This window comes from Sinohyriopsis cumingii, chromosome 1, assembly GCF_028554795.1.
Source record: "Sinohyriopsis cumingii isolate HCF-2022 chromosome 1, ASM2855479v2, whole genome shotgun sequence".
Classification (NCBI taxonomy): domain Eukaryota; kingdom Metazoa; phylum Mollusca; class Bivalvia; order Unionida; family Unionidae; genus Sinohyriopsis; species Sinohyriopsis cumingii.
In genome coordinates, this window is record NC_142961.1 from 120049141 (window position 1) to 120066377 (window position 17237).

At 39.3% G+C, this 17237-nt stretch overlaps 1 protein-coding gene across 1 annotated transcript in view; it reads left to right on the forward strand.

Moving 5' to 3' along the window:
- Nucleotides 1-477: 477 nt before the first annotated feature.
- The window catches only part of LOC149807743 (uncharacterized), a 145845-nt gene continuing 129085 nt past the window's right edge, over nt 478-17237 (forward strand). The window contains exons 1-2 of the mRNA XM_089969957.1: nt 478-577; nt 3461-3556. Of these exons, the coding sequence (XP_089826083.1) occupies nt 3463-3556 (94 nt within the window). The 5' untranslated portion in view covers nt 478-577; nt 3461-3462. The remainder of the gene's footprint in view (nt 578-3460; nt 3557-17237) is intronic.

The following is a 17237-nucleotide window of genomic DNA, read 5'->3' on the forward strand; positions in this document are numbered from 1 at the left end:
TATAAAAAATGTGAAGCTAAAATATTGAAACAAACGTTGTTTTCATGTGCATTAAACCTTTCGGAGCGACTTCCGCATTGTATTTGTTGCCACATTTTAATTATTCATGGTTATACTAGAAAGACTACATGTATCTGACACGACACACGGAACAATTCAACATAATTATAAATATAAATTTTAATGTCGACAAAAATTAATATTATCATGGAATTTAATGAACAATTAAGAATTAAAATTTTTTTAAAAAATTTCTGATAAGAAATTTTGTGTAATGATATTCTCTCTCTCTCTCTATCTATCTGTATATATATATATATAGAGAGAGAGAGAGAGAGAGAGAGAGAGAGATAATCGCACACTTAAAGTTGCAACACAAAGTGGATGCTGCTTGAAATTGAGTTCGTAGTAAGGAAATATATTATTCCTCTTATCAAAACTGAATATCAAGCTGTTAAATTCAACAAGGAAGTAGCGCTACGGTCACGTGATATATGCGTTTTGGAAAGAAAAAACTTGTCAAAGTCGTGTGCCTTCGCTCTATCGGAATGACGTTTAAATATAAAACTTAAAGAAGGTAAGTCGATTATATGGTAATTGCTGCTGGTGTGAGAGTTTGCTTTGCTTACTCATTTTGAAACGAATCTACCTATTGATAATACTCAATGTTCGCTCTTTATGCTTGTTATAGTCTGAAACTGGTATATTCTTAATCTACTTTCAAAGGTTAAGTCATGTACCAATAAAAACTTCTGTTTTCAGACTTGTAAAATTCTCAGTCAAGTAACAAGCAATACTTTGAGAAGCTATACATTTCTGCATGATTACTATATATTTGCTTAAAATACGATTTCAAAACATCTTAAAGACCTTTAATAATTTAAAAGTTAATGGCCCAATGCGTAGCTTTTATCGAGTTTGAAATGTCACGTTTCACGAAATATAACGTCTCTCTCTCTCTCTCTCTCTCTCTCTCTCTCTCTCTCTCTCTCTCTATATATATATATATATATATATATATATATATATATATATATATATATATATATATATATATATATATATATATATACCGTGGCCTCATTTGGAATATACGCTTAGTATCAACATAGGACGATTTAAATGTATTTAGCCAGTTTACTATTATACGTATATATATATATATATATATATATATATATATATATATTCTATAGCTAGTATTCAAGCAGATTGCGACAATAAACCCCGATCGTTCTCACAAAAGATCCTTACGTGATTGCAATATAGCTATATTTTACCAGAGCGCTGTTCTGTAAGATCCCGCAACGCTGTATTATCTCGGTACTTAATGTTCTTATCGGTACGTATTAAAACTGCTTTGGTATTGCTGCTTACTTATAATTTGTAAAATTTTAGTGTCTTTCCCTCAGTTTTTTTCCTGTAAAGATCTTTGTCTGTGGACGTCGCGTACATGTAAATAAAACAGCATATAGTGGCTGACCCAGTTCAACATACCATGGGGGAACAACTCTATTTATCGCGGGATTCGCCTAACTTAAGTATGGCATCACACAAGTGTAATAATAAACAAATTGCAACTTACCTATGAGAATGGATGTCCACGCATGTACTTGCAGAATATTTCCACAATAAACGAAAGGATCCGATGATTAAATTGAATACACAGATGTAATTAAAGTAGAAATCCATGAATAGCAACATTACAAATTGAAAACATTTGTTTTTGAACTTTATCTGAATTTTAAATGCAATGTGGGCAAATAAATATAAATATATAAGAAATTATTATTAATATTATTATTATTATAATTACATATTACTGATTTCAAGAACGTTTAACGGTTATGGTATTCTTATTTACGTACGATCATAAGCAACACTTTTGTAAATTTTGGTCCATATTGGATACCATGGAATAAAATTGCACCCTTAGCCTTGTAAGGACACATATGTCAACATCAGTGTTTCACATATAATCTTCAAATATCAGACGATACACAGAATATATTTCGTAATCAATGCCAATGCAGGCATAGCAAATTCGGCTGGAGTTTTGTTTACGATGATCAACGGAAATGCATGCATTTTACACAAAAAAGTGATATTCATTTTCTTCAATTTAAACTTATTAACAATGTTGACATTTTTAGGGTAAATTGTGATATAAGATATTTTAGTCCTTACTGGCTACATCTTTATATATGTAAACAACTGCATGACATCGCGTGTCCAAAATTAACCGGAAAATTCCGTTTGCCGCAAAAATATAGAGCCCACGATAATACAGCGTTGGAGTAGATGTCTTGAATGATTGGGCCCTGGAAATTAAAACTATTTAAATGAGGGCAAGTAATCTATCTTCTGCCAAGAAATATTAAATGTATGACGTAAGTTCTGCATTTCAGTTTGAAGGCTTGTTTCGATATCACTATAACAGAATCAACATATGGTATCATATTCTTGTCAACCATATGCAAGTATATACAATATTTGCAAATAAATAATTACATCCAAAATGAGAAGTACACTAGTGGGATTCGTACCAACGCAACGTCTTCATTTTTTCTTCACCAGTCATAATCGGAAGCCACACATTTAAGGCACTGTAGCAGCAGGATTCAAATTGTCAGATTTCATCAACTTTGTCAAACGTTGTGACATGCAATAAGCTATATATGAGTTGTTTTTGTTTTCTCGAACTCGTGGAGTGAAGGGATCTGACTGGTGTATAAACGGCTTAGCATCCATACCCTTAAAGATATTCCGTTGAAATATAAGCCTTTCTTTGAATTTGAACAAGATACACATGCACAGTTTTGCATCAATTCACACGCCTCTTTATATTGTATTTACTGCTGCTAAATATACGTATACAAAACTCAATTTAAATATATTAATGTAGCATAACCACCTACTGCATTGTTCTGGGTCTGTCACATGCAGATGAAGTACCAGTCATTTCACATTTTAGATTATTAAAGACACTAACAGAATTGTATTAAGCCTTTAGACGTTGATCATATTGTCCATGCTAAATTCAGCAGCATTGTAGAAAATGAGTTCTTCATGCAAATATACCCGGCGTGGGTGATTCAGTGCTATATAAAAGCTTTGGAGTGAACCGAGCGAAGAAGAGCATCTTCTGTAATATATCCTAAGCATACAAGCAAACAGACACACACACACAGAAACACCCACCCACCCACCCACGCACACACACACACACACACACACACAGATATATATATATATATATATATATATATATATATATATATATATATATATATATATATATATATATATATATATATATATATATATATATATGTATGTAGTATAAGGTGGAAATTATACGTGTATGAATAACCTTACCAAAGTGTATTTGGCTTCATAGTATTGGTTTTGAAATAGGACCACATGGAAAAATGTGTATGATTATGTTATATTCTTTCAGATATGCGGTCCGGAGGTAACTTTATCATTATTTGTGCCGTATGTGCACTATTCGCTAACGGAAATGTCTTCACTTATGGAATGGTTCATCCTTTGGGTAAATATCTAGCTCCATAAGTATATTTAAACAGTAAGTGTATAAGGATATCCATGTACATCCGCATACAAGATTGTAGATATCACCTATGTTATGCATCATCGATAACAAATATTAAAAATTACGCTTTAATCAAAATGTACAACTAAATCAGGCTAAAACTTCCCATAACTCTTCTGAGGTACAATATTAAAATGTTTGAATTATGAAATACAACATATTTGAATATGCGGTGAGTGTGAATACAATAAGCTCAAATCATCTCAGACTTTTAAAATAACGGGGAAGTCGAAATGGAATTATTAGTTTGGTAAAACTGGGTTCATCTTGCTATGGTGCAATTAACAATATGTATTATCTATATTCCCATCACATTTTCCGTCCTTTCCTCCTCATTATCCGAATCCGATCAATAATCTGCGTTGATCATTTGCCTAATATTGGCTTTTGCTCGTGTTCAAAAATATCAATGTCCTTCGCATGTTTGCTTGTTTTCTGGTAGTGACTGTTTCTGTTTTAAAAATGGTTTCGCTTCTATTCCTAGCTTCTTCAGACTGTCTCGTACCTTTTACTGTATTTCTGTCAGTTTTCCTGTAAAAGATATGCTAGATATCTAATTACCTTTTAATGTTTGCTGGCACGTTTATTGTAGTTTGATAGTCGCACGTGACTTTTGTGAGGAATATGACAGTTTAAGAGTGCTGTGTTGTATTAGAGTTTAATCTTCTTATCCATTAGAGTTAGATCTGGCCTCCATGACTGTAATAAGTTGTTGTGGTGGATGTTAAACTTCTTAATTCCAGCTTGCTAACCAATATGTCTCTTTTGTGATCTAAGGGATCGTTCTTGTCTTCCCCACCTTACGCTTTCCATTTTTCAGTTGTCTTTTACGTGCATATGATTTATGGGTACTGTTTCACTTAACCAATGCACCCCTGAAACGTAAATGCTAATGAATTTTCTATCAGATATGTATGTTATTATATCACTTGTCCTTCCTGTCTCACATTGCGTATTGTACTACTATTTGGGTGCGTCCTGCATTATCGAAGACTACCAGCTGCTTATGTTCTTAGTCTGCTAAGGTAGATTATCTACAACCGTTGCAACTCAAACGTACTTTGCTACATTTTCTCTTTTATTTCCTTTTCTTTTTCCTACGTGACATGTATTATGTTTTACGAAGTTTTGGAATGCATAGTCCTCATCCATACCAGTTGTCTGAATCTTTCATTTTCTGGCTCACCTGATTCATATAATCGGGTATACATCAATTTGGAGTTCATTGGGTTGTAAGCTTTAAAAATAGCTACTGTCAGGAACAGGAAATCTAGTTTATATTACAATTTGATCGTAAACCTTTAGTTTGTACTTTAGGAGTTCTTCCTGGATTTATATCTCTCAGTATGATGTCTGACCACTTTATCATGCGAATGATCGTAATCACGTTTGCTTCCAGAAAGAAGTGTCTTCTTGTATGATGCTCCCAGTGATCGGAACATCCTCAAAATATTTGTTCCGAATTGTAAGTTGTGTTATCAAAACATCATCCAGGTGTATTTGGTCCTATATCCCATTATTATTGAATGGCGCCTGTTTACTCTTAGACGTTTCTTTTATCTGGTCATTTAAACAATACTACCATTCATAATCGATGCAGTATTCGTGCAGAAATGTGACTGAGCTGGCGGCTACTCCACGAGTAGTATGAAAATGGAAGTTCTGGCTCATTTTGTCACTATGTAATAAGTATTGGTTAAGAGAGCTCCCCATTTATCTATATACTACTGAGGTATGGGGTTTCTGGCACACATTTTCTAAGAGAGTTTGTGGTGCCTCCAGCGCAGAAAAATGGGTGTGTTTCGGACCTTTATGATGGCTCACTGCGTGATAAAGAGTGGTCCCTTTTCAGAGGTTTAAGTTTGCATGCGATGATGTACGTGTATGGGTGTGTGAATACCATCGGTGAAGTATCTCTTATCTTGAAAGGAACAGAGTCCCTTTCTGTTGATGAGCATCGTAGATATGTTATGTCGTTGTGATCGGAAACTTCATTTGGAGGAGTAGCGTAGATGTCCTTGTAGTGACTGTCTGTAGTGATCGACAGCAGCGATGTGACCAATGACACATTTTGCTTTTGTCCTGATGGCGTCATTGAGTGTGTGGCAATCCATTTTGGTTTTAAGTCCTATGAGTTCTCTGATGTTTATCCCTCAAGTTTCATCTTTGAACTTTCCAAGTTTATTTTTATTATCTTTGCAGTGGAATGGACATGCTTCTGGATAATCGCTAAGATCAAAGAGGTATTGGTGTTGATACATTGATGAGTGATTCGGTATCGGTCATTAGCAGTATGGCTGTGTCACCGTATTGGCGTTTGATGAAGTCATGATGAAATTCAAGCATGAGCATTTCGGAGAGATCGAAATCGGCTGTGACAGCGTAGCTGGGCATGTCTAGCTTGAGATGTGTTGCTATTTTGTTCGATTCGTTAAAGGTTTTCATGCTGACGAAGGCATCGTTGGCCACTTGCTTATCTCCTTGTGATAGGATATTGATGATTTCGATTTTTTTCTGCGTTTACTATTTTCCAGTGTTTTCCGAAGACGCTATTGTTCATGAGTGTGAAGAAATTCTTATCGAAGTCCGTAGTAGCTTTGACTCTTTGTTTTGTGTTGAAGTCGACGTAGGTTTTCATCCACGGGGATTGTTTAAAAATGGGAGCACGATTAACTTTGTCAAGAACGAGTTCACGCTAGAGAGCTTGCTGGATCAGTTGATGCTGTATCTTGTAGCGGGTTACGTAGGTGAGATTGAGTACTAGATTTGTTTATCTTGGCGTCTCCGATTCCGACTTGGCATTCTTGCCCAAGTTGTTGTGGAGACAGCATCGAGTTGATGACGAGGATTGGTTGAGTGCAGAAGGTACAATGGTTATGAGTATCAAGGAGATGAAAGAGATAAAGGTGATCGACTTCGACGAAATGGCCATGACCATCATTATATCCTGCTTGTCTTTCATTGACGAACTATTCTCTGGTGAATCAGGGAAAATATTCAACAGAAAGGGGTTGTGACAACACCCATCGATATAGATTGTTAGCATCGAGGTAGAGGATGCACATGGATGGCTTGGTGGGATTGTATGTTTCATGTATTTGTTGTTGGCGAAGGCATGGTTTTGGATTAATGACGGAGATTCCTCCGCCAATCGTATGTTCGGTGAACATGACTATGTCTGGATCGGTAAAGAGTTAAAATGGGTTGACTTGTCTTGAGAAAAACATCCCAGGCGAGGCCTGGTGCTGATAAATACCAGAGTGGATCAAGCTGATAATGATCCAAACATGTATGCCTCAAATATTCAATGATATCCGTGAGCAGAAGTACACCTGTTTTCAGGTGTACGTAGTGATAATATCAGAGTTTGGCAATCTAAGTCTTTCCATATCTTGCTCGATATCTTGCTCGAGTACTGGTATTCCTCATCGGTGACGTCGGAGAGATGTTAGTGGGAATAGAAGGCGTCTTGTGGCGGCAACGAGTTTTCATGTAATCTCGATCACGTATCGATATATTCGTAAGGATAAAATCCTTTTAGTTGGAATATAACTGCATGGACTCCAAATTATTTTTCTAGGTGTTTGAACTTACAACAGGTTATGCGAGTCTTTCCAGTGACAACGCCATGAACTGGAACGAATCGATGAATCTAAAAGGTCCAATCGATAACGACATGTACTTCTCAAAATTGTGTACTATACATTTGATTTTGGATCTTACCTCGGTTGTTTCACGCGCGGATGACTGTGCGCTCCGATGATAAAATGTCCATCGTATCCTCGTAGATTATGCGCGAACACCGGTAGGAAGTCAGGATCTTTGAAGCGTACATTACAATCAGCATAGTTGGCTCCTCGACAATCACCGGTGTCATGGCAATAATCTCTGGCATTTTATCATGTCGATTAAAGTGCTTCTCGCAGATATGGATTGCTGTGCTGATTTATGTTGTCGCATTTGTGACGGTGTGAGTGAAATTATCTGCGTTCAATTTTTCCGGATGTCGCTGATGCGTTTCATTTACAAGTTGCTCAAAGAACCAAACAACGTAATTCTCACCTCGATGCTGTCGATATGCCGAAGACAAGTTACGATTAATAGAGTAGCTCATTTTATATCCGATAGTGCAGGGGATGTGCTTGTCTTCCACTTGGGTGAAAGAGTGGACTGGATCAGAAGAGGGTCTTTATACTTTTACAAGGATCGCTTCCAAGTCAAAGACGATATACAACGTATGCACATATTTTCTGTAGTGTTTGAACTGTAGTGTTTCCTCGCGGTGTCATCTGAACTGTTTGTAGTTATTGACAGTATTAGGACGTGACATGGTCCTGCAGTCGCTCCGGTTGACGAAAACATTTTAAGCAGCGACATAAAAAATGTTCATGCTTTTTATGTTGCCTGTAATGCGATCGACATACTCGGCTGACGTCTTTGATGTAAACAAAATGGTGACGGTAATATAGTAAATTAATGCTGCGATGTGAGGCTATTTTGGAGATGAACATGGGATAAACTACGATCTGTTTATCGCCTGTTTTCTTTGTATCGAGTCCGAACACACTGATGAAGAGTCCATCTAGTTTAGGGAAGACTTTTACCGCTGTAGGAAAGGTGATTCAGATCGTTTTGATTATATAAAAATACGGCTTGTACTTGTAGACTCGATCTGCATTGTCCTCTGCGGCATGTAACGCGGAAAGGATGGCCCATACGTAACAGAAGTTATAGTTCTTTATTTACATTCATGCATGATTTGGTGGCCACGATTAGCCTTGCGTGGGTTTGAATTTGGGAGTTTGAAACGAGATAGAACTGACTCCGGTAAAAACCCATGCCGATCCTGATTCGTGATAATATTCAATGCCACGCTGGATAAACAACCAGGTGACGTCGACAATGTGACTGGTATCGTCGCTACGATACGCGATCAGCGATTTCCTACTGATCCACACATCGGCGCCGCAAAAAAATGAATGCTAAGAGCTACTCAGAATTTAATAGACGTGTGTATGCGTAATTCTGCATCACTTTAGGTGTTAGGATACGCTACAGGAGTTCTTTATTGACTCCTCGCTCAAGCACATGAGGCAGATCGGAAATAACTCCTTTATTAGCACCTCCGTACGCTTTATCGGCGCGCCTGTGTCTAGGAGAACGCGTAACCTTAACGCGTTGCCGTTGAATGACTTGTGAATCAATTTGGCTACTTTTTTCTCTGTTTAAAGCTCGTCGTAATCGGCTCATGATTTTGTACTGAAGTCAAAAGAGTTTGGAAGACGAAGCTATTTTTCTGTCAGTGCTTTGTAATTGTCTAATAGTTGCTTCGTGTACTGCTCCGTGATCTCTAGTCCCCCTGCACCTTGTACTCGTACACAAACCTACGGCGTGCAGGATCCCTTCTCCGCATCGATTTTAAGGATCCTGTGACTAGTTCGATCAATTCATGCAGGGAGGCTTTCGATCTGTGATAGGGTATGAGGGTACCTTGTATGGATCGAGCGATATCCCTGAGTCCGCGAGCAATATCATCCGCAGGATAAAATATTTTCCTGGATCTTCAGCTACCACTGCGGCATTTTACGTTCATTGACACTAGGCAGTATTCAAGTCTTTCCTTGCGATGATAGATGTGTATATAATATAGTCCAGTCTGTCATTCCTTTAATTGCTTGTTAATTTTATCTTCTCTTTAATTGGTTTTATTTAAGTGACTTAAAATGTAAAGGCAAAATACCTCTTCGTTGAGCTAATAGGTGTGCATAATTAAAGGCAGCACGGAAAGTGCAACAAGACTTGCATGGCAGAGTATTACGCTCAGAATAATGCCCCTATCAAGCGGCGAATTCCTAGATTTAAGCCCTCACTGGTTTATCAAGGAGTTCGAGGCCAACTCCATGTGTGCCACTGCTGCGGTGGTCAAAACATTAGGGCGATTAAATATTACTTCAAAAATTTAGAAAAACTCAGTGACTCAAACAGCATTCGGCGATATTCGACGAGTTTGTGGCTAAGATTAAGTATGATGCTGTCAGCAAAATTAACCACGACTCGGAAAACTGCGTTTCCGTAGAAAGTTCGTTCCGTGTTTAGTAATTACGAAGCGAACGTGGAGGAAGAGCTCCGTATGTAGCGCACGTGATCAGACACATGGTTAGATTTATCACCACCGGATACTCCATCGTTCATCTGCACGTCCGTGGAATCGGGGCCATGGTGTAATCTCATCGTTTTGTGTTTGAAGCTTTGAAGCTCATAGTGGCTTTGTTCCCATAGGGTACTGCTTCGTTCATCTCAAAGGAGATAAATCCGATAATCGGCTCGACAGCTTGGAAATAAGACCTGACAGATGGTCAAACAAATTTTGTGTTCACGAATAAAAAGACGTATTTTATGCCTCGGTGGTTCTGTACAACAACTTGAGGAGCTCTTCTCGTCATCACGGAAGCCTCCACACTGACCACCGACAACCGATACACCGCCACGAATATTAAAATCAAACCCAATTATTCCAGGCTGGGGTTAGCGCGTGGACATTAACATTCCTAATTCGATCGGATCCATTGTCGTTTTTAGCACAGGCACCATTTTAAACGTCAGTAGAACGCAAGAGGGTGATCTTCCAGTGGCGTGAACAGCCTCCTCATCAACTGCTTGATTGGTCTGTGGTCGTTATCCTCTCTCAGTAAAACGTGATTTACTCCATAGCGATTAACGCCCCACTGGAATCGCTGGCGCTGATTTGTCTTAAATGATTCAATTATTATCCGATCATTAACACGTACGCGATCTCTGAAAGCACTATATGGCTCACTGATCAGACAGGAAACTTCACGTGTACAACGTCGTAAAATCGTGGGTGGATTTTTTGCACGCTTTTTCTTCGATGCAAACAGCACATCTATGTATTTCAACGAAAGCAGCTCCGATTTCCCTCAAAGCAGCTGAAGCGGGAGCCAACGGAGTGGCATCTGACACTGGAATTGCCCGTAGGACAAAAGAGAACAAAATCATGCATGTGTCAGTCACTGGCAACAGCATAACACAAACAGTCCGTCTCAACTCAGTTGCCACTGACACCATTATCATCGCATGAAATGTACTCGAAGCTGTCAGATATTTCCAAACGGGCTCTAAATTTAACCCAAACGGTAATCAGAGCAAGATCAGAAAGAATTTTACGGATGTCGAGAAAAAGACAGCGGTGTACAAAGTACACTGCAACCCTCTCTTGGCGCCATTATGTGCAGTTATGGGTTAATAAGACTGTGGCAAAAATAGAATACCTTCCAATAATCACGTGTTATTGTGCCACACACTTAAAACATAGCTGCATTATTATATAACGTCCATCATATATGCGAGATTTATTCCCGATTACCTTCGGCTGAGTAATGACACTCCTATCGACGACTAGACAACAGAGTATGAATAACTCGAATACCAGGACACGAATATCGTCAGTCTCAATGCGACCACGCATATAAAATAAGACGCGTGACAAAGATGTGTACTTTCTTACCAATAAGGCCTTTTTGGAGGTCCGCGGAAACGTACAGCATGTGGCGGGGGGAAACTATGTGGTGGGCGCATAATTCAAGCTGAAAAACAACGGGTGGTTGTTATTTGAGTCGGAAAAATGCCAAGTGAACAATCAGACCGTGGAAGGAATCAATGGATACTTGCCCCAGTCCAACACTATCCTGAACCTGATCATGTTCAGCGATGACTATATGCGAACTTGTGACACAGATCCGTGGTGGTTCAGGGATACTAAAACCGTTGGGCTGTCATCAACGAATTTCGCACAAGTACACACCGAACCAATGCCGCTGTGCTGACCTATGTAGAAGACGCTAACGTGTATAGACCAGTAGCTGCAGGAGCAGGTGCATATCGTTTGGCCAATATGACAGCAAACACTGCAGGGATCGACCCTTTTTAGCAACGCTATTTCATCAGCGCTTGCACAGGCACGTACCTCTACATATAACGAAGGATTCGCAACTCGACGCACTCTCACCGATTCCAGGCATGAGATCTGCATATTTCTTCCTCTCGTCAGCATCTTTAGCGAGTGCAGAGATATCCAAACGATCTTTACTGGTGTCAATCACACTCTGGTGCTGTAAAGAGATTCCGACAAACAGTATATGAATAGATCAGCAGTTAATGCAGACGGGAAATTCACCATGACGTGGTTGTCGCTGTGGATGCCAAAATCACTTCATTTACGACTCACATGCTCGAACTGGAATCGAAGTTGGCCACATTCACCAAGAAACCTTACTTTGAGCAATATCGCATTTATATACAACAATTTATCGTTACTCAGGCGACCACGTCGTGGAGAGTCGCCACCAAACCAGTCAGCAAGCTTCCTAGACACGTGTTCGTAGCGTTTCAGCTTGAAACACGTTTTTAATCATATCAATCTGTCTCACATACAGGTCCGCATCAACTTCAGCAGTATCCAGAGCGAGAACTCGAGTTCAACTTCGTCGTCGCCACCCAAAATTATTCTCGCGCAAACATGATGCTGATCAAAACCATGCAAAAGCACCAGGACGTGGACACGGGAAAGCAGATCTCCATGGAAAATTTTGCTAATTTGTATCCCCTCTTTCTCTTTGATCTCTACGAACATTCTCAGCGCCTCAAAGATTCTCCTGAAGTCATTGAAATCCGATGACCTGCTTCAGGTGGTGATTACATCTATTACGCGCTCTTGTCGTCAGACCGATTCATGATCTTACATTGGATGTGCTCAATGTAAAAATGAACATCCTCTTGTAATAAATAGAGACATGCTGAAGAAAAAGTCGTCCAAAGATCAGAGATCAAAACGCGACAGAGGATCCATCGCAGTCATGATTATTCCCTTCGTGATTACCATGGCTCCAAAAACATTTGCATCGGTTCTTGCACCACTAGGACTTGCTGGGTCGACCAGAGCCATTACGGGAGCAACACAAAAAGCGGTGATGGGAAATGGTGTTTGCCGTAGCAAAAGTCTCCGTGGTGGAAATCTCCGACAAACACGTGCCATTGTGAAATCATCCGTTGGTTATGTCAACAATTGCTACGGAAATAACCCTGTCAGAAGAATATAAAAAATAGCATTTAATACAACACCATGTCGAGTAGATTTAACGCTATCACCACAGTAGAAGAAAAGTATCACTATGTCAGCCTCGCATAAAAGGCCACTATCGATCACGCTTAAAGTGTCAGCACTCAAATCACGGGACCGAGCCATGTTCACTCACCGTCAGGCCACTTCGGTTGTCAAACACGCTGCTGAACTAAAAGACGTAGTTCTTAATTGATCGTCGTCACAGCTGTCCAAAAAAGGAGAATTCATCGCACCAATTGTAGCAGGTATCAAGGGAACGTTACTGCCAGGATTGTTCGTCATCGGAAAAGGACGCCAACTTCCTGGAGCAGTGCGATCAAGGACTTTCCAACACAATCATGAGACAAATTAGGGTTTTATCGTCGCAGGAGACAAGGTCGAAATTGAAAAAAGTTGCATAATTAACCAGCAAAATTATTAAAATGAACATGGCACTCACTGGGTTGCCCTAGTCAACGATCCACATTACAGCGACGTCGAGTATTTTGATTTGTTTGGTCTGCCCCCTCCGGATGAAGTCGTGCGCTACCTATAACCATCGCATAAAGGAGACGAGTGAAATTCGCTACATCATCAAGACGTCAACGATATCACGTGTAGATGGTACTACGTCAATACATCCAATGTAGGTACGAGGCAAAATCACCCCTCAAGTCATTGTGTCGCTAAAATAATGTACACTATAGTATAACACAACCAACATGAACTCTCGGTGCTCTAAGTGCAAAACCAGAACAGTGTGTGTGTGAGATAGAGGGAGCGAGAGAGAGAGATTTAGATTTATAACGTAGCTTTAACAATTTTACAGTCATATCTTTACGATGTCTGCAGTCTGACAGTTTATAGTGATGTTTTGCACCGGCGAATCATGCCGCAGACATGTGGCATGATGTCCCACCCAGTCACATTATCCTGACACCAGGCCGACCAGTCCTAATACTAATCTCTTAATGCTGAGCGCCAAGGGAGGCAGCTGTTAGTACCTTTTTTGTAAAGTCTTTGGTATGACGCGGCCGGGGTTCGAACCCGCGACCTGACGCATCCGAGACGGAAGCTCTAACCACTGGACCACCGGAGCGGTCAAAGCAGAACGGAGAGTATCACTCCCGTCTAGATAGTCACAAAGAAGCATCGCCTCATGTTCAAAATTGAGGTGAGTTGATTGTGATTCCAAAGAAGCACACATCGTTACCGGTAAAGTGACGTCGAAAGTATCGTGATCACCAGCGGAGACCTGTAAAATATAGACTATGTGCACCTATGATGCCGACAAGAGAGTTGTGTGCGACTTAGTGTTATGGCCCTGTGACATGGACACACGCTGCAAAGTCCTTCGCGTGGTAAACATATGTGCGTGTGTGGCGCCGTTGACATCCACGCTCTGATTGAAAACCTTCCAAGACCTCGTGGCAGATGGACATTGCCAGGACATAATATACCGGATTGTGGAATGGCTTTAGCACAGAAACTGAATGAAAGCAATCAGCCGCTGCCCAGTCAAGAGTCCTAGAATGGCAATGCAACATAATATATATTACAGAGATCAACCCAACGATAAAGCGGGATGCGACTGGGTCATGTTGAGGGACATAAAACACTCAAACCAAACAAATTCAGAGAATGAGCTCTTGTGCGTGGAATCATTGGCACCAAACCTAAGCTGGGCATCGGGATTCCAGGTAAAATGAAAAAGTCAGCTAAGTTAGAAGATCTTTCGACGCTTGCAGAATAACTGCATTAACCAGAACGCAACCATTTCCACGACGCAGAGTCATCGATATCGTGGCAGACGATACATGGTAGGTAGATCTCCTCGACATGAGATATTACAGCGCGTACAACGAACATTTCAAATATTTCATCACGGTCATCGATGTGTTCAGAAAATACGCATCGACAGTTCCTCTGAAAAACAAAAAATGAAATTATATTGGGACAACGTTTGAGAAAATTGTAGATACACGAAAGCCCAATAAATTGATGGCATATCATAGTACTGAATTTTATAACAAAATTGTCTCAGTTTCGCCTCCAAAAAGTAATTTTATCTTGAACAGCACACACAATACAATCAAAGCGGCAGCAGTAGAAAGGTTTAACTGTACTCTAAAAAATCGTACGTTGAGGAGAATTTCCAGAGATAACACCAACCGATACTTAGATTTGTTGCCATACATGGTCGACCGGTATAATCATACATGGCATTGAAACATGAAACTAACACCTAAGGAAGCTTCTTCGGCTGCCTAAAAACTATAGGCCACAGACGACTTATTTTTTAAATGGAAACTTAAAAGCATGAGACCACATCAAAAAGAGATACACCCCTGACTGATCCAAAGAAGATTTCGTTGTTGATACCTTTAAAAAATCATTCCGGTCACGTACATGCTCAAAGATTCCTCGGGAGATCACATACAGATATTTTTACGAGCAGGTATTGCACACAAGAAAACAAACAAGAAAAGCCTGTTCGCAGTCGAAAAGTCATCTCTGCGAAAGGAAAAAAAAAAACTCGCTTGTAAAGTGGTTTGGTTATCCTGAACAATTCAACTCGTGGATTCCCATATCATCCTTGATTCCTTTATCTTGAGAGTCTATGATTCTGACGACAAAACAACGGAAATAATTTGATCATACTCCTCACCCAAACTCTTATCGAATACCGTCTTACCATTCGCCGCTCGTGAACATCTATCTTCCCATGTATACGCTTGAACACATACTCAAATTCTATAAATTTTGCATGACCTACCAAGTGAACCCAATTCACCTTATTCAGCCAATAATAAAACTGATCTCGCTGTGGCACTGACAAATTTAAACGCTTTAGCTTATTGTTGATGTAATACTGCTGATTGTACCGCTGCACCGGACACTGATGACTATGACTGCGTGTCACCCACTCCTCATTCTCACATACGTCTTCTTTTTCCTCACAATAAATCATCTTAGGCACATAACTCAGATCCTTATTCGCGTACCATATTGACCCACTGGCGTGCTTCAACCACACTCTGGACGTTTCCTCACTTCCTTCCAGAACTGGATTTTTGCTAATCTCACTCAGTCCCAATCGATAACACTACATGGATAACACGGAAGATAACACTACATGGATAACACGGAAGATACATTATCGCTATAGTACAAGAACACCTCTAACACAAGATAGAAAGTGAGCCAGAAGTCCCTATAATATGGACAGTGAACACTATTAATCACGCACTGAGCCACCATACTGCTCCCAGACACACCCATTGTTTTTTCGCTGGAATCGCTACACACACCCCTAAGAAAAAAGTGAGCCAAAAACCCATACCCCAGTAGTATTTAGATCCACGAGGAGCTCTCTCAATAACTCTTTATCACGAATTTCTTCAGATATAATCCTCTTACAACATTTGAGACGGAGGCCTCTAGAAATTCCGATCTGTCGGACTTGATGTGGCAGTTATTGTGTATACTAGAATGCATTTTAGTTCAACTGATCATAATCAGATTTTTCACCATCATATAAAGTCTGAATTTACTTTTAATGCTTGATTTATAGCTTTGTGGCTTCCATGCAAATTATTATTATTATTATTATTATTATTATTAGTAGTAGTAGTAGTAGTAGTAGTAGTAGTAGTAGTAGTAGTAGTAGTATTGCTACTGTTATTGTTATTATTGCCATGGTTGGTATTGATATGACGTAACTACCATTATTGTATTTATCGATCAGCGGTCTGTATACCTAACAATAGTTAATCTTTATTCAGTATTAATATTTTTATATATTGTGTACTGACGACCTCGTACCTTTTGACTGTTGCTCATATTATCATAGTTTGGTGCTTTATGTATTCAATTCTTCTGTCACATTCTGTAGAGTATTTTAGTCTGTTTATTTGCAGGGATGATCTTTCAGATGCTTATGTCCTTGTGGTCACGTATTTCGGTTTTGCCAGTTTCTCCGTGTGCTTTCTCTTCATGTGGTTTCGTTTATAGATTTGACTTTCGTAACGACATTTCTTGCCTTTTCTTAGAGATTCTATACCCATTCGTACTCTAATGTCTGTTTTATAACTTCTATACTCGCATATACCGATTTCATCACCTCTGTTGCTAAGTATTGATCATGTATGATGCATATCTACTTCTGCGTTTAGATTCGCACGTTTGATCATTCCGTTGTTGGCAATTTCTGTGACAATGTATACATATGCGTGGCAACCACACCTTGATTGAAATCGAAATTGGAATAATAATAATGTTCGTTATAAAACTAATAAGACATTTTTCTCACTCCATGGATCATTCAGAGAAGCCTGAAGTCATGGTAAATTTGTCTTTGATTTCAATCATTTGTTTTACCTATACCCTCTTAGTAACATGTCTTAAAAATGTTTTTGTTTTTTTTCTCCGACAGGATAAAATGCAATAATTAAATCATTGGACTTTGAACACAACCTCCAGATCTATGTCCATTCTTCATTG